Source organism: Paecilomyces variotii (genome assembly GCF_004022145.1).
Source record: "Paecilomyces variotii strain CBS 101075 chromosome Unknown C8Q69scaffold_7, whole genome shotgun sequence".
Taxonomy (NCBI): domain Eukaryota; kingdom Fungi; phylum Ascomycota; class Eurotiomycetes; order Eurotiales; family Thermoascaceae; genus Paecilomyces; species Paecilomyces variotii.
In genome coordinates, this window is record NW_021167146.1 from 917,998 (window position 1) to 942,664 (window position 24,667).

At 49.1% G+C, this 24,667-nt stretch overlaps 8 protein-coding genes across 8 annotated transcripts; 2 read left to right on the forward strand and 6 right to left on the reverse strand.

Moving 5' to 3' along the window:
* Window positions 1–591: 591 nt before the first annotated feature.
* C8Q69DRAFT_403656 (putative pheromone-regulated membrane protein) lies at window positions 592–2,634 on the reverse strand (the record flags this gene model as incomplete). Its single annotated transcript, XM_028628009.1, has 1 exon — window positions 592–2,634. The coding sequence occupies one exon, from the start codon at window positions 2,632–2,634 to the stop codon at window positions 592–594; it is 2,043 nt and encodes a 680-aa protein (XP_028484236.1).
* A 2,560-nt stretch (window positions 2,635–5,194) lies between these two features.
* Window positions 5,195–6,099, reverse strand: C8Q69DRAFT_507959 (putative GNAT family acetyltransferase; the record flags this gene model as incomplete). The annotated part of the gene is made up of 3 exons (XM_028632937.1): window positions 5,195–5,362; window positions 5,466–5,575; window positions 5,712–6,099. The coding sequence occupies 3 exons, from the start codon at window positions 6,097–6,099 to the stop codon at window positions 5,195–5,197; spliced, it is 666 nt and encodes a 221-aa protein (XP_028484237.1).
* A 310-nt stretch (window positions 6,100–6,409) lies between these two features.
* Window positions 6,410–9,180, reverse strand: C8Q69DRAFT_470726 (heterokaryon incompatibility protein-domain-containing protein). Its single transcript, XM_028630860.1, has one exon. It carries the CDS (start codon window positions 9,080–9,082, stop codon window positions 6,464–6,466), a length of 2,619 nt encoding a protein of 872 aa, XP_028484238.1. The 5' UTR covers window positions 9,083–9,180; the 3' UTR covers window positions 6,410–6,463.
* Window positions 9,181–9,808: 628 nt separating this feature from the next.
* C8Q69DRAFT_521998 (hypothetical protein) lies at window positions 9,809–11,020 on the reverse strand (the record flags this gene model as incomplete). The annotated part of the gene is made up of 3 exons (XM_028633532.1): window positions 9,809–9,947; window positions 9,997–10,650; window positions 10,740–11,020. The coding sequence occupies 3 exons, from the start codon at window positions 11,018–11,020 to the stop codon at window positions 9,809–9,811; spliced, it is 1,074 nt and encodes a 357-aa protein (XP_028484239.1).
* A 253-nt stretch (window positions 11,021–11,273) lies between these two features.
* C8Q69DRAFT_298181 (hypothetical protein) lies at window positions 11,274–12,132 on the forward strand. The gene has a single exon (XM_028627112.1). It carries the CDS (start codon window positions 11,526–11,528, stop codon window positions 11,838–11,840), a length of 315 nt encoding a protein of 104 aa, XP_028484240.1. The 5' UTR covers window positions 11,274–11,525; the 3' UTR covers window positions 11,841–12,132.
* A 1,287-nt stretch (window positions 12,133–13,419) lies between these two features.
* On the forward strand, window positions 13,420–13,792 carry C8Q69DRAFT_507962 (hypothetical protein; the record flags this gene model as incomplete). The annotated part of the gene is made up of 2 exons (XM_028632938.1): window positions 13,420–13,516; window positions 13,656–13,792. 2 exons carry the CDS (start codon window positions 13,420–13,422, stop codon window positions 13,790–13,792), a joined length of 234 nt encoding a protein of 77 aa, XP_028484241.1.
* A 570-nt stretch (window positions 13,793–14,362) lies between these two features.
* Window positions 14,363–17,783, reverse strand: C8Q69DRAFT_298016 (putative glucan 1,3-beta-glucosidase D). Its single transcript, XM_028627111.1, has 3 exons — window positions 16,220–17,783; window positions 15,131–16,143; window positions 14,363–15,054 (listed from the first exon to the last, which is right to left on the reverse strand). The coding sequence occupies exons 1-3, from the start codon at window positions 17,327–17,329 to the stop codon at window positions 14,637–14,639; spliced, it is 2,541 nt and encodes an 846-aa protein (XP_028484242.1). The 5' UTR covers window positions 17,330–17,783; the 3' UTR covers window positions 14,363–14,636.
* Window positions 17,784–18,920: 1,137 nt separating this feature from the next.
* On the reverse strand, window positions 18,921–21,488 carry C8Q69DRAFT_298014 (ribosomal protein S6 kinase). The gene is made up of 8 exons (XM_028627110.1): window positions 21,287–21,488; window positions 21,054–21,176; window positions 20,877–20,988; window positions 20,610–20,814; window positions 20,396–20,551; window positions 19,886–20,340; window positions 19,800–19,829; window positions 18,921–19,746 (listed from the first exon to the last, which is right to left on the reverse strand). The coding sequence occupies exons 1-8, from the start codon at window positions 21,327–21,329 to the stop codon at window positions 19,233–19,235; spliced, it is 1,638 nt and encodes a 545-aa protein (XP_028484243.1). The 5' UTR covers window positions 21,330–21,488; the 3' UTR covers window positions 18,921–19,232.
* Between the last annotated feature and the right edge of the window lie 3,179 nt (window positions 21,489–24,667).

The following is a 24,667-nucleotide window of genomic DNA, read 5'->3' on the forward strand; positions in this document are numbered from 1 at the left end:
ACTGGGCGTACTATTCATATTGACAAAACAAGCCGAGATCGGCGTATCCAATGAAATACTCCATTGACACTATATCGATATCGCACAGATCAAGATGATCTTGGGAACTACATCGGATGTCTTCTTGGCAAGTTCATGCTACGCCACCGAAATACGTAGAAGCCATGTAGGCGGTCTGGTTACAGTAGAAGGTTAAACACATGAGCATGTAACTACTAAAGTATGTATTGTTGAACCTAAGTCTTGTATTAGAATCCGATAATGCAAGATGCACCATCTATAGTAAGCCACAATCATGATCATCAACGGCGTTAAAGGCAAAGCCAATGTTTTCGTGTGCCATCCCACACGTCCCATATTCGAGAAAAATAATATAAACATGATAATAAAAGCACTATGTATCAAAAACCATCAATCATTTATTGAAGCAAAAATCCAGAGAGAAAAACGAGGTATAGACATCGTGATATTTTTGGTGCACATTTTACGCCTGCAAAACTCCATGCAACGTGCATTCGCCGTAAATCCATGCCTGCAGATGGGGAATCAAAATTGAAATAAAATAAGATAAGAAGAAGAAAAAAAGAAATCCTAGAAGCTAAAAAGTCCGCTTCGTCGCTTGCCGGTTGGGTAAACGACAAGGGCAGCCAGGAACAATCCGACGGTGATACCGACGGCGACTTGGATCATGCCGTATCCAATATCCCAGACAGTACTGTTGTCAGAGTTGGTGGAAGTATTGCTGAGTGCTGATGCGTTGCCGGTGATATTGCTGCGCAGCTCTGCAGCGGACTGCACACCGGCGATCAGAGAACCGGACGACGCCAGACCAGAAGGAACCAGCACGAAGATGGCCGGCATGATAGCAGTGGCAGCGTGGCCGTGCCATACTCGACTATAAAGATTCCCGAGGATGCCAACAGCCAGAGCGCTAAGAGTATTCGAAAGCTCTGGGTTCGAGTTCAGTTTTTTGTTGCTAAAGTAGCTGACGACGTAACCAGACACGGCAACAATAATCATGATAGGCAAGTCTTTCCATTTCCCTTGGTTGATGATACAAAGGAAGACGACATAGAGCGCGACGAACGGGAACCGCTGGACGTATTCATTCCCGATCGGAGCGCCCGAACAGCTGGTATTAGGATTGGCGAGGGAATCCATCAGACCGTAGATGGTGGTGCCCACTGTGATTCCGTAACCCAGGAAAAGGGAGTAAATGATCGAGTAGACCATACGAATGGAACCTGCGATGATCTGATGGGACTGTAGCTCTAAACTGCTGCTAAGTACCAGGAAACCAGGCAGGATCAGAGCGATCGAGGACTGTGCCATGGAAGAGAAGCAGAACAGATACTGCTGTTTGCCATCTACCACGCCGTTACGAATGCTTCCGAAAGCACGGGAGAGGAACGAAGTAATGACGGAGGCGAACACTTCGAACACGTTTGAATAGAGACTCGATCGAGGCGCAAAGACCAGCTTCATGAGGCCGAGCAGGCAGCCAAGAATGAAGATAATGGGCATGTCAATCGGACGAGCCTCGAAAGCGAACGGACCGACCGCGACACTTGCAAGTCCGTAGACGATAACTAGAATCCAGGTGGGGAACTTGTCTGGCCGCGTCATGATCTCGTCCAGATGCTCAATGGCCTCTTCCACGCTGATCTTGTCATGGATGACGTTCTTGTAGACATCCTGCGTGTCATCCAGACGCGCCAGGTCGACTCCTTGTGCCACTCGCACCATCTTGACCTCCGTTGTTCGCGTGGAGACATCGTCGAAGGACATGATCATGAAGTTGGGTAGGTACAGAAACTGCGCGCTGAGATCGAGAGCCTTGGCCGTCATCTGCATGTACTCCTCCAGCCGGTGACTGGGTGCACCGAATTTCATCAAGCAGCGACAGAGCTTGATCAGATACTTCTGACGAGTGATGATCTGGGCGATATAGATAGCGATCTGCGCTTCGTCATCCATGCGCGGTTTACTCGCAGACCTCCGATGGCCGCGATACCGGGCTGTCGCTGCTCTCCCTTCGGTGGAGTGATGGGGAGCGCCAGACGCACCCAGATGCAGGCCCGCTTCGATCAGAGAGACGGCAGAACGACTCCCCTCCTTTTTGTACCATTTGATCTTTTCCCGCTTGGGGGTCGTGTGGCCCGTGGAGAGGCCAGAAGGGGGTGTGAAATAGTCACCACCGTCAGGGAACTCACTGGGAGTACGGGCATTGGGCGAGGGAGGTTGTGAAGTATCATATTTTTGCTGTCGTTGCTGGAGTTTGAGGAGCTGCGAAAGGATGCCAGCATGCACTCCACGAGAGTACTCTGATTCCGTATCCGATCCCACGGGCGTAGCGTCCCCCGACATGATGGGCGTCTGTGGTTTGAAACTTCGTCTTCGCAGACGGTCTCGACCCGAGAACCCTCTCACTAGCTGGTGCGCTTCCAGGGACGGGTCGAACCTCAGCTTTCGTCCTGCTTTCGTCTCTCCGCCTTTGGCATTGGCGTCTCCGTCCTTGACGAACTCAGCGGCCGTGACCGGTGGGATCAGGGCATCGCCGTGGTCCTCCGGACGTCCCAACTTTGACAAGATATGCCGTGCCTTGTCTATGCCGGACGCGACCTTCGAAACCATACGGCCCTGTTGGTTGGATTCGGAATGCTGATCGTCTCTTGCCGTCTCCGCTCGATCCAGATCGAGGTGCGCGGGGGTTTGCGATGCCTCCAGATCGATATGCGCGGGAGCATGTGCTGCCTCGAGATCTATGTGTGTCGGAGGATACGATGGCTCCAGATCGATGTGCGTCGGGGGATAGGTTGCTCCCAGATCGATGTGGGTGGGACGATGCGACGTCTCATGTTGATCTGATCCGTGGTGTAGTTCATCTTTTGGTTCCTGCTCTAACCCCTGGTTCACTTCATGGTTTATCTCCTGCTGCGGCGACCCAGCTGTACGAGACGATAGCGTCGACGGGGTTCTCTTGAGGTCCTGTTCCGTAGGCTCGTCTGACATAGTGGGCAGATCAACCGTTCAACTCCCAGTCGACGAGTCGTACAACGTCTGCGGTATGTACCGGGTACATCAGATATGCCGATTTTTCTGTGAATCTGTTTAGCGGGGTCTCCCTCTGGCGGAGATATTGGGCGAGCGAGGTCTTGACAAGCGGACGATCAGTTCATCGAGTACGGATGTCGTCCAAAGCAAAGAGAGAACGTACTCTCGCTGTCTGCTAGGACGAGCGGGGGAAACGGTGATGACCCGGTCGAATATTCCCGTCAGGTCTGGAACCTCTTCTCCTCCAGATCCAGAGGAGATAAACTTTGGCCTACTCTAGTCTCAGGTGGAGAGGGACAGAGAGAGAGGGTAGGATCAACATCGCTCTGTTATACTAAAGAAAAGAACAGCAGGTGGCCAGACATCACGACGGCGGGGGTGGCACGATTCTGTTTTATGCGAACCTGGCGGCTCACATAACCCGAAAATATCCCCTTTCTGCTACTCACTAACGTCATGACGGAAACGTGGGTTTGCGGGTTGAACTAACAATTTATCTAAGAATTATTATGGAGAGACTTTCGAGGCTCGACTCTTCTTCCGGAACACCGGGGGAACTGGAGAAACACACGCTGCATCCCTATTCGGCATCCAAAGCTCGGACGAACTGGAAGCCCACCGCCACTTCTTGTAAGTTCCTTTAGCACAACCTAAATCATGTAAATGTCCTCTCTGGTTCAGTCTCTCGCGTGGGGGAAAAGTTGGCAACAAGAACAGCCCGGATCAGAGCCCTTTTGCCGGCGCAGAAAAAAAGCAAGATAGATATCCTGACTAACGATGCTCTAGAGATTCTAGACCTTTAGCGTTATCTCGTCTTCACCATCAATGCTCGACTGCGCCCCTGTCGCATCCAGCTTGCGTAACTCGGTGGATCGTTGTCAGCACGCTAATCGGGAACAGCCCTTTAGCCAGGTCAGAAGTTTATTGCTCCAATCCTTTCTGCGACAAACATAATAATCATAATAAATGGTTGATCTGCTGTGTGACCACCGACCTCTGCACAATAATCCCTGGTCTCCGATGTCTTCGTTAGACTATTCTACGGGCCGGATGAAGCAGTCAGATCGGCAATACCGTCCTATGTTCCCGTGTCGGGGTTTCAACTAGCCGCCGAAGAATACTTGCTGACGGCCCGAATGCCATGAACGGTCTTGCATAGTTTCAGGGTTCACATCGCATTCGTCTTATCAGAATCGACGGTCCTTCAAACCGTCACGGCCTCGACCCCTTGAGCCACAGTGCGTCGCATAACTAAATATGTACTTCACGGACATGACTTCCCTTCTGGCCTTGAATCTGGGTGGATACAAAAAAGCTGGCAATGCGCCAGTGGGTCAGGAACAAAGATGGAGTGTCCTGAGCTCTTTCATAGAGGATGATGGATCATGGATCTAACTTAGTCGTCATCTTAGTACAACTACTCTATTTCGAGTGATTCTTCATGCGCAATATCTTATTGGTTCGCCCAACGATGGTCCATCTTGTTCGCGCCCTTTCAGTCTGACGTGGACCGTTGGTATTGTTTCCTCTGGCATGGCCGCCCAGTGGACGACGCGCATATCTATCATCAATATCGCGATCTCGTCTCTCGGTGCGTGATGACACTGGTGAGACTGAAGTTAAATATCCGCGCTTTGCGATATCAAGATGAGTGGTCGACTAGCACCGTCCGTGCAGTATGTACCGCTAGGCCCTAGGGATGCAAGTTACAATTTAAAATTGTGGCTCCGCTGGTTGGGCAGCTCTTGAGGATGATTGCCAGATCATCATACCCAAGGGGGATCGCTCACCGGGAAGACCTTGATTTTTTCGCCACCGGGAAGAAATAGGAGTATACGATGGTTTCATCTATTTCCCAATTTCTGTCGAATAGCGTCTGGGCATTTCGTCGTGTTTCGCATATGCTCCCTGACGCGATGCCACCGTGACCCAGCCCAGATGCAAATACTAATCGATACCCGATGTTTATGCTGGATAACTCCACATGGTATACCTCTTCCAACTATATCCAAACGTAACCCGAAGATACAGTACATATGTACTGTACTATGACTGAAAGCTCAAGGTCGTCGCAGTACCCTACCCATCAACACCGGGCAAACATTGCAAAAGAGTTGTCTAGACTAAATATATACATGCATCATACTAAATCCCGCCCGAAAATCAGCGCATCTACCGGTTCCTCACTGTTGGCCAACTGCGCAGCACCAGGTACACGACCGATGACATTGAAGCCCAGCTTCTCCCAGATCCTGATAGAAGCGGGATTATTGGCGAAGACGAGATTGAAGACGGAGTATCGATAGCCCTAGTTTCTACTTAGACTAGGTTTCTTCTCTCTACACACCGCAAAATGGGAAGGAAGAAATCTATAAAATCGCATCATCAGGACTGATTCATTCCCTACTTACCAACTTCGGTGCATATTCCAAATACGTCTCTCCCATCACAGAACCTACGCCTTTACCCCGTGCAGCAGTCGTGGTGATGAACCCGCCATTGCAAACATGTGAACAACGACCTAAATAATAAACCATTGCATATTCATTAGTCCATGACTCTCCGATCCTAACCCCATTCTAATCAAACCCTATCATCTAACAGAATCCCAAAAGCACAAAACAGTCAAATCAGATAAGAGTAGATAAAAAACCCACCAGGATAATTCGGTTTAATATAAAACGTCCCCAAACACTCCCTCTCCCAATCCCTCCCGTCATCCTTAATCTCCTCCTCTTCACCCATCAGCACTACAACCGCAAACGTCCCAAACCAATACTCCGCAAATTTCTCTAGCGAGAACGTCCTATCCATCGGATACGTAGATCCCCGCTCGATCTCCGCATTGAATTCCCGCCATAGGAACTCGACTAGACCCTCAGGGAGACTGCTTGCACCGCTGGAGATCGGATACAATGTGATGGGGGTGTTTTGGTTGTTCTTGTTCAGTGTCGCGTGGCGGGGTTGTAGGCGCGGGGCATTCTGGATGTGTGTGGTGGGCGGAGCGATTGGCGCGTCGGTGTTTTCCATGATTGAGCCTGGCATGGTGATGGTTGTGATATGAGTTCTTTGGGGGATGGGATTCAGATGTGCAAGAAATGTAAATCGGAATAGGAATTATGGTTAGAATCAAGGAATGAGGAAGAATATAGGCTTATCACGCCCTATAACTAACTAATTGTAATCTCCAGATCAGACAGGATTCGCTTACTTAGTCATATTAGTTAGTTATAACGATTCCTACGGCGGCCCGTGCTAAAGCTAAAGCTGTAAAAAAGGCGCTACTGCTTAGAACTACCTACCTAGGTACCTAGGTAAGTATGCTAGAAATATAGGTATACTTAATATCAGATTTGGATTTGGAAGCTTAAAACGCGGGGCAAGTTATTATTCAATCAATCAATACTGATTATCTGATCCGAACAGTCCGTTTGGTATAGAAATCCAGTCCCAAAGACTTTAGCCCTATAATGGCCGCAACGTTGCTGTTCATAGAAGGGTCTAGTTCACGAGGAACTTCCTGGTCCCACAGCCGTTCCCTTGCTCTCAAATGGGTTTCGAACTCTTCCCAGTCCCAGAGACAGGATGCATCAATGTGTACCGTTGGCTGTGCTTGTGACTGCATAGCCCCTCCCATGGCATGCTGGAAATTCTGATAATTATCGAACCATTTTCGTCGTAATCCGTTCCCTGGATACACGATCCAGTCGTCGCTCAGGACTCTCTGTGTAAATTCAAATACTTGGAGTAATTGTTCCGTCGCTTTAGTCCAGATGCGGATTTCACGAAGCTGGGAGCTTAACTCGTCAAAGACAGGGGACCAACCATGCTCAGTAGCGGCTAAGTCAGGGACAGGTGGTCGCAAAAATGACCAACAAAATCGACGCAGGTCCCATTGGTAAGTGGTTGGAAATTCGAAACTGCAGTACTTGGCGAGACATATTGACTCGGACTTCTCTAATCGTATTTCGCCCTCACCGGATAGTCGGTCGACATGTCCTCTGCTCATCTCCTGCATTAGTTTCCAGATGGCGGCCTGATCATGGAACATCCATCTCATCCTGCGGTTTGACTGATCCCATGCTTTTCTTAGGCGGGTTTCAATATCCCGAAGAGATGTCAATGATAACAGAAAAAAGCTCAGCGTGCTATTTGTGATGGTGGAGAGACATGGGCTCGTATCTTGTTGAGATGTCAAAGATGTAGGGATGCTGCATATCTCTTGTAACCTTGAATGAAATTCCAGAAGCAGATCGTGTTCCTCTGGGACAAATGCTGACACTTGTATTCCATCTTGTCGAGAATAACTCGTCTTCGGCTCCCAGGGACTGAACCAAGTCCGTGAGGGAGGAGGTCCAAAGGAAAGAATACATGGTGATACCAGCGAGTAAGTGTCTGAATCCCCGTGATATCTGAGAATTACAGGATGATCCCATCCACTGAGCAGGAACACAGCATCGGTGCTGATTTCGTATCTCGGACCAGGAAGAGTGATAATGAAAGTCCCTCGCTGTCCGATTTGCATTACGATATAGGTATAGTCCTTACGGTTACATACCATTCCAGTAATATCGCAGAGTTTCACGGCGCAAATTCGCATAGACCCCGTATCAGCACTAATCTGCGTTTCCTGGTTACAGTCCACAATTCCATGGAACGTCACCCGTGTTGAGAGCTGCAGGATGCCGTCCTCAGCCAGAAACTCTCCTTCCGGGCCAAGGAGGTTGTTTGGAAAGACACGCACTGATTTTTGAGACCAATCAGGGACCCATGACGGCGTATTGAATGTTCTCTTGTTCGTCCCAGTTAGTGAAAGAACATCCATCATCGTGCAGTTCTTAATAATATACGCAGTTATTCCTGTGTATATGCTTTCGACAGGTAGTCTGTAGTCGGCAGTTATGTCATTTTTGTAGATTAGGCCGAGGACTGCAAAGACCCTGTCTCGAGGATCTGAGCATTCATACGGTGACGTTTTTAGCAGTATGTGTAGCAGATCTTGACCGGTGAAGCCGTACCATGACTGATCTCGAAAGAGCCAGGGCGGCACTTGAAGACTGGGATCGACCAATTTGGAAATCCATTTTGGCCAAGACGCTGAGTGTCTCCCAGAGACTATTTCGAGGTCCTTGGCTAAAAGGATTTCTTGGACAGCCCACAGTCTCGTGAAGTAAGGTCTCTGAAATAGAACACGGAGACACTTTCGGAGATCTCGATCGATAACCGTAGTAATTTCGGAAGTTATTGGTCCGGCTATTGAAGTCTCCCGGAGAAAACGAAGAGCCGTGCTGCTCTCAGGAGACTCGCCACCAAGATAGGCTATCACCTTGGATGCCTTCGAGAAAACCTCACGCATCAGGCCAACTTGTTGGCTTTTTTCGTCTAAACATGACTGGTTGATGCACAGGGAGTCAACCCAAATCAACCTGTCGACCTTGTGATCTCTGATAGCTCGAAGTGCTCGCTCACAATTATGTGTAACATATGCGATATCCCAGTATACACCAAGGAATACTGGACACGATCGGTCAGAATCACCAGAATCGTCAGACCAAGTGTATGATAAGGCCTCATATCTTGGAAGTAAAGGATCTTGGAGGTGTACTATCTCGATATTGGCATGGATTGGGTCATCAGCCGGAGCAGGTCTCAATCGAAGAAGACGAATATCGCCATGGGACAAAGTCTCTGGGGAAGTCCGTGTCGGGGATTTCAATGCTGGAAAGCTACCCTGATCTTGTCCGTTGTTCTTTCCTGGACCCTCTTCATCTGATATCCGAGACTGCTGATAGCAGGAGGCTTCGCCATCAGAGGACATAGTTTCATTGGTGTAATTGACCACAGATGGCCATGCAAGGCCCATCTGAGCTCGGTTCCCAAGTTGAGGAGGCTGTGCAATGGGAATGTCAGGATTATTCCCAGCGTCCTCCAGCGATGGGAGAGCGAAACAGTAATGGCAACATGGTGTGCCACTGAGTGTAGAGACCTCTGGTCGCCTGCAGCCAGACTCGTGCCAGCGGAACGTCATTTTGTGGAAGCATAGGTATAGGAGGCTTTGCAGTATCCATCAAGTGGATGGTTTCTAATCTTTGCTCTTGATATTTTGCAAGTTGGAGGAGATGAGCTTCTAGGACTGGTGCCTGGATTTGGCTTGTGGTCGCGCAGACGGGCAAGGCGACATGGTCTATGATTGGCTCTGGGCTCGACACAGCCATTCTGTCGCAACTTCGTTCTATCCGTTCTACAACGCACAATCTCTGTATTAGATGAGTTCTTTCTACTTACATAAAACAACTCCGTCTGTGCATGTTTAATAGTTGTGAATCTCCTGAGTCAGAATCTATTGTTTTCAGCTTCTCCACTCCATTTCTACTCGGAATGGATAGTGTATCCGCATATCTTACTTCCAAATACAGGTACAGATATCAAGATTCCCTCTGACTCCTAGGATTCTACAGTTTCTTTTCTATGTGGAACAATGAATAACAGCACAAAGAGCAAAAATGGAGTTTCTATATCGACTAGAAGCTAAATAGCGATCTGATCCAATAGTTTCCTCTTGTGCAATAACCCTATATGTGCCTATATGCTTTTGGGGCCCGCCCCAAGAATACAAAAGAAAAGAAGATGCTATGATGAACTTCCCAGATCTTGTTTATTGTTAATGAGCATATTAGGTCCCTGAGATAGGTAACATCCCCTCGCAAATCAATAGTGTATCTATGCATGGAAGAAAAAATATGATAGAAAATTATTATCGGCCTGTTGAGGATACATCAGAGCGGTAGATATACACAGCAAGGTCTCTAAAGTTTTGCCCATCCCCCAGGAACTCGATCTCCTCGTAATGGTTTCGGATGAGATCCCTCAAGCGCGAAGAGTCCGGGTCAGTGCTAGGCATAATGAGCATCATATTAATCAATTCTTCTATAAATAACTCACCCGGGAGGGTCCTCTTCTCGGTCTCCGATCCTATCCCATATCATAACTACAGGTCGAGCCAGATCCGAAACAATTTGCTTGACAGGGACATTTGGCGCACATGAAACCACAATTGCTGCATCGTCGACCTGGAGGAAAGCCTCTGGGTCGTCGAGGATATCAATTCCAGAGGACTCTAGAATCGACTTGTCGATATCGGTGTACATAGGGTCTTGTACATAGCACAGAATATCTTCGCGTCGCTCTCCTTCTCTCTCGCACAATACATCGCGTAACGTCAAGATGAGTGAGTGCTGGAATGCTGATGCAGTTGAGGGAGAAGTAAAGAGATCAGGCCGATCATTAGAAGCAATCGACCCAAGTGCGAACCCAACAACTTTGCGAATATTAGTGACACATCCTTTTGACAAGAGAGTCGATCTCAGCTGTTTGCATGGTTCGCTAGCCCTCCAAACCTGTGAATGAGTTTGAAAGAATATCTCCGTTTCATTCTTCGACATCATAGCTTGAGTGTCACATAACTGTTTTGTGGATATGTTCCGTAGGACGCGATAATGATAAATCCGTAAGTTGCAATATGCCACGTCAGGGTTACGATTCCAGAGCGAAGATATAAGGTCCTGCATGGGCACGTATTCAATACATGGCTTCTGGCTTCACTGAAGATTAAGTACTTGGTCCATTCTACTTTCACGATATTCAAAGAAAAGACACGAAATTAGATGAACGTCATGTCCACCTACACAATAAATTCATAACCAGGCAGGGGTGATCTATGCGTATTCCCAGTCTCTATAGCAAATTCGACCGCGACACCGTCTAATCCTTTCACGAATATCTTCTGGCCATCCTCCTTACCCTGGACTTTTCTCAGCTGCTCCCTGACCGCATGGAGTTCTTTCTTTGTGAATAAGGGCTCGCCATCATCTATTAAAGACTTTATCCTCGTAATTGCTTCTTGAACTGATGTTGATGCGCCGAGCCGCGTCGCTTTCCCCATGTAAACGCGGACCGGGCTCTCCATGATGTCTACTTCCCAAAGGTGAAAACACGATGCTCGGGTATCATATCATTCGCTAAGGTGGATGCAACTGTGCATAGTAACGGTTCTTGAGAGAAAATGGTTTGATGGCTAAAGATCCTTAACAAAATGGAATGGCGGGGGTTGTTCTTATCGGGTGTCAGCTTTCAATGCCTCGGATTCTGCCGCCGCTGCCTAAATACCTAAGTACCCGCCTTCGAGATACGAATTATGGTTTCCAGGCTAATGATGTTGAGATTTGTCAAATAACTCCAGCGGTTAGGTTCTGATTCTGTTTTGATTTGAGGTGAATAGGGCAATCAATCTTAGATACGCTGGTTGATGACTCGCGGACTGCTGTCTTGTCATGCATTTTGCACCTGACTCATTCTCTCATTATAAACTTGACAATGTGTATATATAAAAATGCTATATAAGAAGAAGAAAGGAAAAAAGAAAGAAAGGAAAAGATTCACATGTATCTCTATCTCCATTCTACAGTCATAAAATGTGCCGAGTCACAGCTCTCAGTTCTCCTACATGTCCGCATCGCTGGCTCACCATTTCCAAGCCCTGCGAAGAATCCCGCGGCTTCGACTCCTGTCCAGTCCTCAAAGGAAATGGAGCAATCACATCGAGCTGGACGGGTACTAGGAAAGCTAAGTCCAAGACCTGTCCTCTGTGCGACTTGAAGGGGGAGTGTGACAGCAACATGATACAGATGGTGAAAAGCGAACGTGCAGGCGTGAAGATTGGGAAGAACGCTGATCGAACTGCGCCTGGCGTGGAGGTTACGGTGGCGGGGTGTTGTGGTGTTATGTAGGTGTTTTTTTAAGAATGGCTATGGTAGTTACTCTCAGGCCGGTGGTTTGTCAGAGTATGGAGTTAGTTAAGTGGCGCATGAGCTGGCGATAGCTGTCGCGTGTTTCGATCCAGAAGCAATGGATATATCCAGAGGACGGATCAATACAGTGCTGCTTATGACCCTGGTGCATGGGCGGAATGCAAGCAGTGGTCGTCTAGCTGCTCTTTCAAATGCAAACCTGAGAGACCAGATGGTTCTGATTATTGCTTCTTCTCAGTATATAACTAGCAGAAGAAGAGAGTGGAGATGGTAAGTAATTAGTTAACTTTACTTTTAGGCCAAGTACATACATACTTAAGTAAGTACCAGCCCCACCAAACATCAGCATCGCCAGTGTCGACCATCATGAACATTACAGTCGATATCATCCTCCCTACACAGAGGTCATGCTCAATTCTCAGTGGGAATTACAACTATATTGACGCCAATTCCAGAGACAGTCCCCATGGAATTCCCCTTCGCTCTGCGCTGTCAAACGAAGCAATTCATGTCTCTCCACACAAATCCGACCTCGATCCCAGTCTACTCATAGATTGATATCGATGACTTACTCATGAAAAACAGAGTATGGAGCCACCTGGGCACTTAATCAATCATATACTTGAGCCAGGAGTCCCCCGGATAAATGCTGCTGTTCAGCCCTTCCTGGAACTTCTCTTCTTCTCCCGTCAGACGTCATGGACCAATATACACACGAGGCAACACGAGAGGGCATATCCCTTGTAACCCCATGGGGTCGATCGGTACACAACGCGAGAGGCGGCACACATTTCTCTAGAATCCAATTCCTATTCGATCGCAACAGAGGACAGGCTGGCTGGGTGGTATTTAGTCCAATGGCATCCTGGTTCACCTCGGACAGCTTAGAAACCCGTCTGCCCCCCATTGGGAGACTGTCGCACTCTGCACGCGATACATATCCAAAAGAACCATGGGATCTGTCTGGGGTAAGTCTCAAGCTGCGTCAAATCGCCCTCTACCCGCTGTCATCTCTCCAGGGCCAGCCATCCTGGCTTCTTAAGACGCATCGATGATTGGCACTTCGCTCAGCCATCGTCCTGCCGTGGAACGAATAAGCCATGCAGTTGACCAGAAATGCCATACACATATATGCTTCCGTGCCATATGCTGGAGGTAACGCTCCCAGACATCATTCCTGCGCTTTAACAAACCGGGTAAGACGAACTCGAAGGAAATGGTCGTGACTCGTCTGCTTCCTCCGACTGCCACTGTAGCAGGGATTCGCCGCATCTCTTCCAGTCAGGATGCCATCCACGGTTTCGTTCTTGTGATATACCCCGCATGCCAATGAATGATATCCACGAGACGGTGATCCGGGGTTAATGCTGCTGTCCTCCCTGCTGTGCAGGTGGGAGCGATATAAGGGTTTCTGGCTGCCTCCCCCCTAATCACTCTTAGCACTAGGACTGTCATGCCCAGTCTACATATCTGCCATCAAGAGACACACACACCAAACACAGCCCAGAGGGGGCATCTGAACAGATTCATCACAGATAACTGAATATCTTCATCAATCATGTCCGCTGCACCTCAACTCTTCGAGAAGCTCCTCACTATCCCCACCCGTTCGAGGCAGGGTGCCGGCACTCTGAGAAGCAGGCTCTTCGGCACAGGTATGTAGTACAATGGCATCTCATCTCCAGCCCCTCCTTTCCCTCCTCTATCCTCATCTTCATCCATCTCATTCTATCTGACCCTCTTCACTTGAGTGACAAGTCATACTAATCACACAAACCTCATCATGAACAACAGACAAAGCCAAGAAAGAAGGCCAAATACTTCGAACCTCGCTGGCAATTCATCGCCCCGTCTGGGTGACAGCGGGAGGAGCAACCTACGCCACCATGTCAGCCGTCTATGTCGCCTTACGATGGTTGAAACGTATATGAAAAAAAAGCACCCCCTTTCATACCTGAAGGTAAGTCCATCATACTCCCCTCTCAGCCTGTCTCAGATCTAACCCCTTACCCTAAGTGTACCGTACACCAGGTAGATTTGTATATCCTACGCTATCATTGAACGTATACGTTTCTCTTTCTCTGGGTGTTCCAAACATCGAATACTTCGACTGCTTTTCTTTTTTTACCTTTAAGTCAAGATAACTACGCACCATTATCATATCATATCATAAAGCAACGAATTCAGCAGGGATGGGTTCCTGGCCCTTTATGATTTCTCTCTCTATTCTCATTTAACCTATGAGATGATGAGAATCTGACCAAGTCCCTCCCTCTCTAGCGAGCTAGCTAGCTGGTTAACTATCTCTTTACCTTCTTTAGTCATGATGAATGTCTTTTTTTATATTGGTCCTTCGAGTCGTGAAACGATATCATGCTATGGATTTAACAGGAAAACATTATAACTATTCTACTATTGGAATCCATTAAGCGGCAATTTATTTTCTATCCCTACAAGAAATGAAATGAGAAATCAAAAATAAACCCCCACAGAACAGATCAAAAGTCCAGTCATCATTCTTAATACCCGATAGCTTTGACATTATCTATGATTCATTATGTACTCGTCTACCTAACATGCATACATACTCTCGACGTCTCGACGTGCAGTTCAAATAGGACCAGAATTACCAATCCGCTCACAAATATAATACAAACAAACAACAAAACCCCAAAACTGCACTCATATCTTAGGTAGGTATTGACGTATGTTCCCCCAAAAAAAGAAATTGCCAAGAAAACAAGGAAAGGAAGCGCAAAATGGATATATCCAAAATCAATAATTCTCCGGTAAACTACCAAAAGACGGAATCTCCCCACAGGTAAAATCCGGCTGATACGCCAATTTAGGCATGAAACCATTCTGCCATGCTGTTTGATAACTCCACTGCGCGGCAGACTCTGTCTTCCACGTCCAGTAGAACCAGCCGTGGGCCTTTTCGTATGCGAACATCTGTGCCTCCGCGTAGGTCAGGAGCCATTTCTTGTAATCGTCAGAGTAGGTGGTTGGGTCGGCGTTGGCGGCGCTGCACTCGCAGTTTGGTGATGTAGGACATAGAGGGGTCGTGACGGACGTGTCGGAATCGCCTGTGTCGTAGGTGCCGGTCCAGCGCGTTCCCCAGCCGACATTGTTGAGGAATTGGGCGCAGTCGGTGTCGGATTGGGACCATTCGCCGCAAATGGTCGGACCCCAGCTGTAGAGAGAGAGAGGGGGGAGATGTCAGTTGCCAGTTCTTGTTTCATAGTTGTATTCGAGAAATAATGACTTACCCCGCGCTCGTGCTGTCTACCTGCCCAATCATACCGACCCAATCCGTACAGATCAAATTGATCTTGGCCGTGTGGTTCATGCCAATCTCGCCTGTGTTGAAGATCGTGTACTGGTGCGTATCCAACAACATGTTCGAAGGCCCATCCTTCAGCATCGAATGCCATTTAGCTAGGTTCAAGAATCCATCTCCAAAAGCAATCCAGGCGGTGATCCCGTTCTTCTGGACCAGCTCGGTCACCTGCGTCGTCCAGTTGAGAACCGACTCAATTGGCAGACTAAGCATCTTTGGTTCGTTAACAAGACCATAGATCGTGACGACGTTCTTGTACCGAGGCTGGGCGAAGAATTGCGAGAGCTGGTTGTGGATATCAATGGAACGTTGCCGGTTCAAGTCACCGTCGGTTCCGTTCAACCACCCAACAGTGCCTTGACGACCGCTGTGATTCCATCCGTTCTGGCTTCCAGGAATACCGTGGAGATCCAGGTTGACTCGCAGTCCGTATTTTCTACAATACTCGATTGCCCGGAGAAGGTATCGCCAGGCAATCTTGGGAACATACGGATCTCCGTCGTAGGTGGTGACGGCCCAGTACGAGTACTGAATCCTGACATGGTCGAGACCGGCCTGTGCGATTTGTTGGAAGTCTTGCTCGGTGATGAACGTAGCATAATGTTTCTCGATCGTCGATGCAGCCGACTGTCCCAGTTTCTGTGATAGTGTATACTCGTCTATAACACCGGCCTGAGACGAGTAGGAGTCGAACAGAGAAGGCGTGATGAAAGGCTCGATGGATAGCCAGCCGCCCAGGTTGACTCCACGAATAGGCGTCTTCCCATACGTGAAGTTCTGGTTCAGAGGGGGAACATTAGGATTTGGACGAGCAGAATCGTCCCATGTAGAATTCAGACCCATGATCGGGAGTCCACCAACGGTCTCATTTGTGTAAGTGACATTGAAGTCTGTCGTAGTGTACCAAGTGAAAGGGTCCAAAACAGTCCCCTTCGCAGACGCCTAGTGTAGATTAGCAAAGACCACACTGAATTACCTATGATTATATTCCCGAAGAACAAGCAAAGAATGAACTTACCGGAATACTATCCGGACTAATGCCTTTGAGGTTCGAATTCGAATCCCCGCTGGAAGAGCTGGAGTCACTTGAATCATTGCTCTTTTTCTTCGAGACAACAACGGCCGTTGGGATGATGATAATGAGCAAGAGAATGACAACTCCAATGGCAATCCATATCCACTTCTTTTTCTTTTTGGCCTTCTGCTGTTCCATATATTCGTCTCCACCCTCTTTTCGCCATCGCTCCTCGAATTCCGGGCCACCACCACCTCTTCCTTTCAGCTTGGAATGGGGACTCCTGCCCTCCTCCATTATAGCCCCTGAAACGATTCTTGATTTTCTGCTCCTCCGTGGTGGTGTATCCTCCGCAGATATAAAGCCGCGATCTCTCTCTCTTCGCCGCTGCTTCTTCTCTTCCTTTCGCATTAACTCCCTCTCCAGTATCTCGTTCCTCTCGTACTGCGTATCAATTTTGGACAATGCGTCACTGCTCAGGAGCTGAGACGAGCTATTTGCCGAATCAGCGCTGGTATGCTTCGCAGCAACCACCTCGCGCTCATATCGCTCTCGCTCTCTCTCACGGTCTCTTTCTCTCCGTCTCTGCCTGCGCAGCTCCCTCTCCAGTTCCCTATCTCTATCAAAATCATCCTGCATATCCAAATCACGATGTCTTCTCTCTCTGACTCTGGCCCCTCTGGTCGGACTCCCATCATAATCCAGTGCCCTCTCCCGTCTTCGATGGCCCTCGCGATCCCGTTCGCGATCTCTCTTCTTTATAGGCGACGTAGCCGGTGACTCCTTCGCCTTTGACCTCTCTCTCCTCCTACTACTCTCTCCAGCCCTCTCATGACGAGGACTGGACCGAATAGGCGCCGGTTCTGCAAGTCTCCTTCGCGAATCAACCATCATCGGATCCTCCTCATATCCCCTCTCATCATCGACATCTTGATCCTGGGAGCCGTAGTCTCGCGACTCGCCGCGCACATGGCGAGGGGCGCGATGCCTCCTTTCATCAGGGCTCTCGTCGTAGACGAATTCATCGTCATCATCGTTGCGGTATCTGCGATACGAACGATCGCGATCGCGATCGCTGCGATAGCGATCACGACTGCGTGCCTGGCTCGGCATGTGGTATTTATGTCGACGGTTCGTTGTTCAAACTAGAACAAAAAAGAAAGGCACTCGCAATGTTGCAGATCGTCCCCGCAGCAAGAAGTGTAGTCGTTAAAAGGGAGAAAGAATACCGTCAATGTCGAGATTAGAACTGAACACCCTGATGCTTCTTCGAATTGAATCAAACAAGGAGCGTAAATCCGAAATCAAGAATGCATCGCGATCATCATCCTCGCCGTCAAACATCCACCATCGTCATGATCATGATCGTTACTATCATTACTTATAAAGAAAGATAATAATAATAGGTAAAGGCAAGAAAAGAAGTCACTCCTCGAGAAAAGAGAAATAAATCCCCTGCAAAAAAAGAAAAAGCCAAGCAAACAAGAGGCTAAGTTGGACAGGTATTACTTATCTAGTTAATTATCCTCTTGGCTTGCTGGTTTTCGTATCAATCCGAAACAGGATCGGATGTAAACAAAGAACGAGGATTCGATGTCAACACGCGCACGCACGCCACAGCTCCCCCGTTCAATCGATGATAGGAAAGCCAGAAGTGCTCCTCGAGAGGACTATACGTCGATTTCTCCCTTTTTCTGATCAGAAACCGATCACCAAGACTTCCAAGTGCTTCTTCGAGCTTCACGAGGTCAGATGGTCCTGCCAAGCCGCTTGAGCTGCGAAAGCGGGGAGACGGATTTAACAGTCGATGGTTGCCCGAAGCAACGAGGGTCGTAGGGCTCTCGTGCGGGTTTCTATCTATAGTATTCACTTTTGTTAGAGTAGACATTGTTCCTATACCTAGTGTTTTCGCGTCATGGACCAAGCACAGAGTAGCTGGCTGATTTTCCTACTTCTATATTCTCCGGATATAGATAGATCTGGGGAAGGAATGATCGTCGAGCTCTGGAAAGGATCCAGGAATGCTACTAGTAACTAACTACTCTACGTGCTTGGGCACAAAACGGTGCATGGCGATCTTTGACCGCTGTCAGTTCTGGAATGTGACCATTAACAGAAATCTATGTCGGAAATTCGTTCAGATAATTACAGACGGGGCGCGTGTATTGTATCAAGACAAGAAGAAAAAGGGCTGGTATCGTGCTCGGATGTGCAAAATCAGGGACATTGCCCACAAATTCAAAATCATGTATGTACGAGACAGACCGATCCCCGTCGCTGGTCATGCAAGTTTCCAAACGCCCGAAGAAAATGAGAAAACGAGAAATTGCATAGAGTACATCAGCGTGGATATCCGAGTATCACGCCAACTCCCAACTTGTATGGATTCGTAGCTAGGCCGGTCAGCCGGCTCACTCACCGTCTGCACAACTCCGAAACAAAAAGAGAAATAGTTTGAAGAACACGCAGAAAGGGGGGGCTGCAAATACAGCGTCAAATTAAAGTCTGTAGAGCAACGACAGGGAGTCCACAAATCATAGCCGCCATGCTCACTGGGAGATGCAAACGTCAGGGGGTACTGGGAACGAGACGCGAAAAAAATAAACACGGTATCAATCGACATTGTCGAGAGTCACGTCGGATACAAATCAGGCCGGGTGAGGATGCCTGATAAAAAGGTCTTCATGGAAGGCCAAACAATTCTGTTCTTCTTTTCGGGTGGATGATCTGTCAATAAGTTCCACCCTGTAAGAAGAACAGGCTTTTGCTCACGGTATACTGCTCTAGTGTGGTGGTTTCCATCTCAGGCGATACGCAGGTGACCACTGATTGCAAACTCCGGTGCCCTCGGTGGGAAAGTCTTCAGCCATCGCGTATAAAGTTTCTGGGGAGCCACGTTGCCGACTCGTCATGCAAAGGGATCATGCAGATTGGCGTCTCCAACCCAGCACAAAATGACGCCAGAAAATAGGGGATACCAGCATAGCCAATTCCGTGCGGTTCCACTGACACCTGTTCAGCTAATGATCTGTCGTGCTCCCTCCTTGCCGAGCACACCAGGTTCCTGCGGTTTGGGACTGCGGTCTCGGCCTTTCTTGCGGCTCAGGAACGAGAGCATGCCACCGCTGCCAGCCTTGCCCTTCCCACCAAGACTCTCATATCCCTCAGCAGGCAAAGTGGAACTCTGGTCAGCTAGTTCACTCCAAGGAGCGGTTTCATCCAGGACCATTTGGACGCCACCACCCTTGCTCGGTTTACGCGTTGACCCCTTCTGGCGAGGCAGAGGTCGAGAGAATGATGTGACAGGGGGTGGTGGAGGGGGTTGTCGGTCCGGAGGAGAGGATGGAGACGGTTCGGGCGTCGTCCTACTCTGGCTGAGTGCTTCTCCAAGCGGCGAAATGTTGTCGGCTGGATTTGATCGGCTCATGGATCCCTCTGTCCGAGGACCAGGGGAGCCTCTTCCAGAATCTCGGTCAGAAAGCTGTCTTGAATGGGTAGAGCCGCCCTGGGTCGCGGCCTCTTCGGGATTCCTGTAGAAAAGTCAGGTCTCTTCTCTCGAACGAAACTTCTAGCAGGTACTTACATCGTCGCGGCGAGTGCAGCTGCGGCGTTTCTAGGATCAATTGAGTCAGAAAAGATACATTTCCCGCATTTATATGGAAAACGTACCCTTGGTAATGGACAGTTGTGTAGTCAAAAGGTTCAAACATCGTTTCGATCATGCGATGAAGTTCATCTTCGCGGATTTCCTTCGCGGTGGCATCCTCCCTCAATTCCGCTCGAGGCTTCTGCCGCCGTGCCCTAGCTTCCAAAGGAGCTTCTTCCAACAACAGTTCCTCCAGATCATACGTTGCATCAAAGTTCGTCTTCTCACTCGACGGTGTGAAGATAGGAGGTATCTGTTTCCTTTCCAGCTCTTCAAAGTCGAGCTCAGCAAAGAAGGGATGAGACGTGAAGGTTTCAAATCCGGCAGCACCAATTCTCTTTGACCGATCCTTTTCCATTAATGCAGCCATAGCTCGCAGACACGGAACAGAAACGGCTGGGTTGGTGACATAGTATTTCGGCTGGGCCCGGATAACGTTTTCGCTTAAGCTCTCCTGCGAACGGCCGTCGAAAGGTCTCTGTGCTGCGTGTTAGCTGTATAGTCGCCGGAACAGAAGCAGTTTGGACACGGACCTTGTTGTATATGCACTCATAGAACGTAACACCCAGCGACCACCAATCTACCTCGCAGAGGTATCCGTTGCCTTCATAGACTTCTGGAGCCAGGTATGCTAGAGTTCCGGACTTGCTCGTGAGGGGTTTTGAGGGCTTGAAATCAGAAGCCACGTTCTAGATCAGATGGAACTTGTTAGAGATGATCGTGTTTCGTGGACTCGTAAGGACTTACAAAATCAGCCAAATGCACATGGCCTTCGGAGTCGAGCAGCACGTTATCGGGCTTCACATCTCTGTGCACAATGCCCTGTCCGTGGATGTATCTCAATGCGCATCCTAGCTCTGCCATCCAAAATCGCACTGCTTCCTCCGTAAAAGACTTCCTGGAGATATGGAACCGGAGATCACCACCATTCATGAGATCCACCACAATGTAACTTCGCGACAGTTAGTTCTGGGAGGCAGCTGAGAGGGACTGCTAAGGTGTAGCGGGACGTACATATATTCAATGTCCTGGAAACTGTATCTCAAGTTGCATAGGAATGGGTGGTTCAGATGCTCCAGCATCCTCCTTTCCCGGATAATATTCCGTACGCTCTCTGATCGAACCACTGTCGAGTTAGGACAGTCAGCCGGTAGTTCTTCCCATCCATGAGCTCTTTTTGTTCCAACATACCCTCTTCTTTCCGAATATATTTCAAGGCAAAGGTCAAGCCAGTATCTTTCCGTTCCACGATACGGACCTTGCCAAATGCTCCCTTACCAACGACCCGCAGGAGGCGAAAATGGTTCAGGTTCACTGGAAGGAAGCCAATGTCAGTCCACCTGCCCAAACATAACAATTATTCCCCAATGGAAGCATGCCCTCGATGAGGCATCCCACAGAGCCAGTGGACCGCAAACACGAACCTTCATCGGTGAAAACCACCGGCTTTCCCTGAGAGTTACCCATCTCGACCTGTACCTCGGATGGACCAGGCGCTCATTCAACAATTGTCTCCTCTTGTCGGCATTCCCGGACGGCTAGGAAGTATCCGACTATGACAGAGGCAAACCTGCAACGGCTGGCAAAGGATCGCAGCCGCCGGACGGAGGGGGGTTGTCAGAGGTCGGTGGGCGACGTGTCGGATGGGATGGCTTGTTCTCGGCTGAGAGGGAAGCTGGGTCGAGGACCAGAAGGTTGAGCAATTCGAGTTTGGGGATAATCCCTGTAAGGCTAGGCCGGTCAGCACGAAGAAACGGGTTCCATGAGAGACCTGGGCTGCTCAACGGCCGTATTGAATGGAAAAAGTCACGGTTGACTTCCCGGACAGCCCCAGGAGTCCAGATGGACGAAGAGACAAAGAATAATGCTCGGAACTTACCCCGTACTTCGCTCGGGGCACGCCTAGTACAACTCGATGTGGAACTCCACTGACGATGACAATATCTCCGGCAGCTTGGACACGCGCAATGGGCGTTGTCAGGAGCACTAAGGGCCAGCGAAGTGTTGCGCGGAGGTGCAGTTATCGCAGCGGGAGCGGGAGCGGGCGTTGTCTCCCGTCAGTCACACAGGAGAACAGAACCTGTCGACTTGCTGCTATGCGGTCCAGTCAGAGTCGAAGGAGACCTGTCCTACGTAGACCAGATAACTTGCTCGACGGCGGCGGTCGTTGCGCTGGACGGAGAGAGATCAGCAAAAACGTCGAGGACCATACACGAGACCCTCGTCGGAAATCTTAGCTTTCCCCTACGACTTCTCGGGGGAGGCGGTCTATCGTGACGGGGCTCGAGACCAAAGCACCTGGAGACGGCAACCAGCAGTGAATGAAGGCTCAATGGTCTCTTGTCGCGCGCGAAGTGGCGCCTTGAGTGTCGAGCATTGCCAGAGGAGGACGGGGAGAACGCCAGGCGGCCGCTTAGACCCACGAGGGGGGAAAAGATGCGAGGCTAAACAACCACCAGCAGTGGAACCGACAGCCCACCAGCTAGCGGCGCATCATAGATAGATCGCGAAATCGGGACAAGACGAGATGACCAGGGGAAGGGAGCTTGTGTCTAGTGAGGGAGAATGAAGGGGAGAGAAGAAGGTTGACCACGTCCCCAGCCCCGGAGAAGATGATCGATGCTAACGAGATAGTATCTAGAGGTATAACTAATGGGCTGATTGAGCCTCCTTCGTGTACATATATGCATGCAGCCTGTCCCGACCGGTATAATACTCTACTCGTATTATTCTTCTACTCTAGGGCATCACTATCTACTCTAAGGACCACTGTGATGGGACCACTTGGAGAAACATTCAGGCTTCTCCGCTGGTCTGGCAGATCCTCCATCGAGTCGTCGACCATGATTGCTGCTTGTTTCTGTAATCCATCGCTTGTCCCCCTAAATAATAATTCCCGGCTGACGGGGTGACCCCCTTGACAGAACTCGATCGAGGTTACATCTGTTACCAAGCGGCCAAAGGGAAGTCCTACATACAAGAATAGATACAATCCTTAACCATCCCATCACCCATAATGGATGTTTATCTGCTGACCGCTGCGACCGAAGCTCGTCTCTCCTGAGTCCTGAGCATTCCTCCTGGTAGATAGCGTTGGGGCCGGCTCGGCGTCCTTTCTCTTTGCAGTCGATCTGCATCCGCAGCTCCAATCACGCATGGAATGCTTCAGCAGCCGCCGGTCGGGCGCGTGGCCGCCACGTTTTCAGTCACTGGCTGCTGGAAGTTCAAAGAAAGTTGAAACGCTGAAGATACTCGTGATGATACACGGTTCCCTAACACCGAACCAGGGAACTGGCTGAAGGGGAGTGGACTTATTGACGCCGTAGCCGACGCTTAAAATAATATGACATGGGCCATATAATATTGTTGTCGCATGAATGGTTCACAGAACCCTGAGCTTCTGAAAGGACTGGACAGCTATGCTTGTTCTTAGTGTGACGGGTCGAGGGATCACTCTCCTGGTCAACAGCAGCAGCACCCAGCAAACTTTCTTGCCTTGCTATTACTATCTACCATTGAGAGAAATTGAGGGTGTCCTCTGATTTTTTCACGATGGCGCCCGTCAATACGGACACGACCTGAGACCTGGCGCAACGGGCAGGATCAGCAGCAACCGAGCGTTGACGGAACACCTGTCATATCCAACCATCCAGCCACCTAGTGCCGACCGTCGAAGCAACTAACTATAATGATCACAAGTGATAACGACAGTTTGATTCATATTAGTATAGTTTGATTACTATGACTAGTATATCGTTTGCGGCTCCAGACAGGATGCTCCTCCCAACCGTTAACGTTTGGATCGAGGCTCTCGAGAGCATCAAGATTCGGGGATCCACCGCTAGGGAGGATTAAACTCGGCCCCCCGGACGGCTGTTGGCGTTCGTCCTATCCATCCTACTACTCTAAATTGGCAAACGCCTGTTGCGTTCGCATGAACTCTCAAGACAAGACAATTTATGATCATCACTGGGACTTTTGCACAGACCTGCGAGCATAATCACACTCGAGTCCATAGTTAAGCACCCGAGAAGACCCGGGATACGATATACGAAACTCAGAGTCAGCTCCATTTCCCCCTAGCGCTCACTTGGCCCAGCAGCCACAGCTTCCAGAAAAAGGCCCCCTTCCATGCAGGGGCGCGGTTGCGTGGCATCTTTTTTCAGCGCTGCATGCATCTAACCAACTTACTAGTTGTGTCACGCAGGGGTTGGACCGATGGAATCGTTAGTGCTCTAAACTAACCCGGCCCATCTACTATGAGTTTGGCAGGTCGACTCGAGCCTAGTTTTAGTCTACTCTACTCCGTACTTCGTACTACGACTTCTAAGGTTTCTCTCGCTCTGAAATTGGCGGTCACCTTATTATCCATATTATCATCCTATTCAGACTGCTCCATAGGACTACTTCACTAGCAATGTCTTTTGGTCGGTAACATCCACCTGTGACGTATCGTGGCTCCATAGATTGTTGCTTGACAGCGGATACAGGGGAGCTATTTACTACTGAGAAAAAAGAAAAGAGAAGAAAAGAGAAATCAACTCTATCCAAGGCCATCGATAGGAGGTAGTCTTCCATATCTAGCTAGTATCCGTTTTATATGACCTTCTTCCAGAACGACAACCCTGCTAACAGCTCGCCTCTCCTCTTAATGATCGACCCGGGACAAGCTTTCGCGAAGCTTCAACAAAGAACCGACAACCCCTGGGTAGTGCCCCAAGTGGATCTGTTCCATCATCATCATTATCGTCATTAGAATATGCTGTCTCCATTAGAGATCCATTCCGGAGCTTTTCCGTAAGGAA

Excerpts from the sequence above, each read along its gene's own strand:
- C8Q69DRAFT_470726 (XM_028630860.1), bottom strand. The coding sequence starts at position 9,082 with ATGACGTTCCGCTGGCACGAGTCTGGCTGCAGGCGACCAGAGGTCTCT.
- C8Q69DRAFT_298181 (XM_028627112.1), top strand. The coding sequence starts at position 11,526 with ATGTGCCGAGTCACAGCTCTCAGTTCTCCTACATGTCCGCATCGCTGG.
- C8Q69DRAFT_298016 (XM_028627111.1), bottom strand. The coding sequence starts at position 17,329 with ATGCCGAGCCAGGCACGCAGTCGTGATCGCTATCGCAGCGATCGCGAT. Across the intron at positions 16,144-16,219 it reads TTAGTCCGGATAGTATTCCG|GCGTCTGCGAAGGGGACTGT; the intron begins GTAAGTTCATTC and ends AATCTACACTAG. Across the intron at positions 15,055-15,130 it reads GTAGACAGCACGAGCGCGGG|CTGGGGTCCGACCATTTGCG; the intron begins GTAAGTCATTAT and ends CTCTCTCTACAG.
- C8Q69DRAFT_298014 (XM_028627110.1), bottom strand. The coding sequence starts at position 21,329 with ATGGGTAACTCTCAGGGAAAGCCGGTGGTTTTCACCGATGAAG. Across the intron at positions 21,177-21,286 it reads GGTGGTTTTCACCGATGAAG|TGAACCTGAACCATTTTCGC; the intron begins GTTCGTGTTTGC and ends GCTTCCTTCCAG. Across the intron at positions 20,815-20,876 it reads TTCCAGGACATTGAATATAT|TTACATTGTGGTGGATCTCA; the intron begins GTACGTCCCGCT and ends ACTGTCGCGAAG.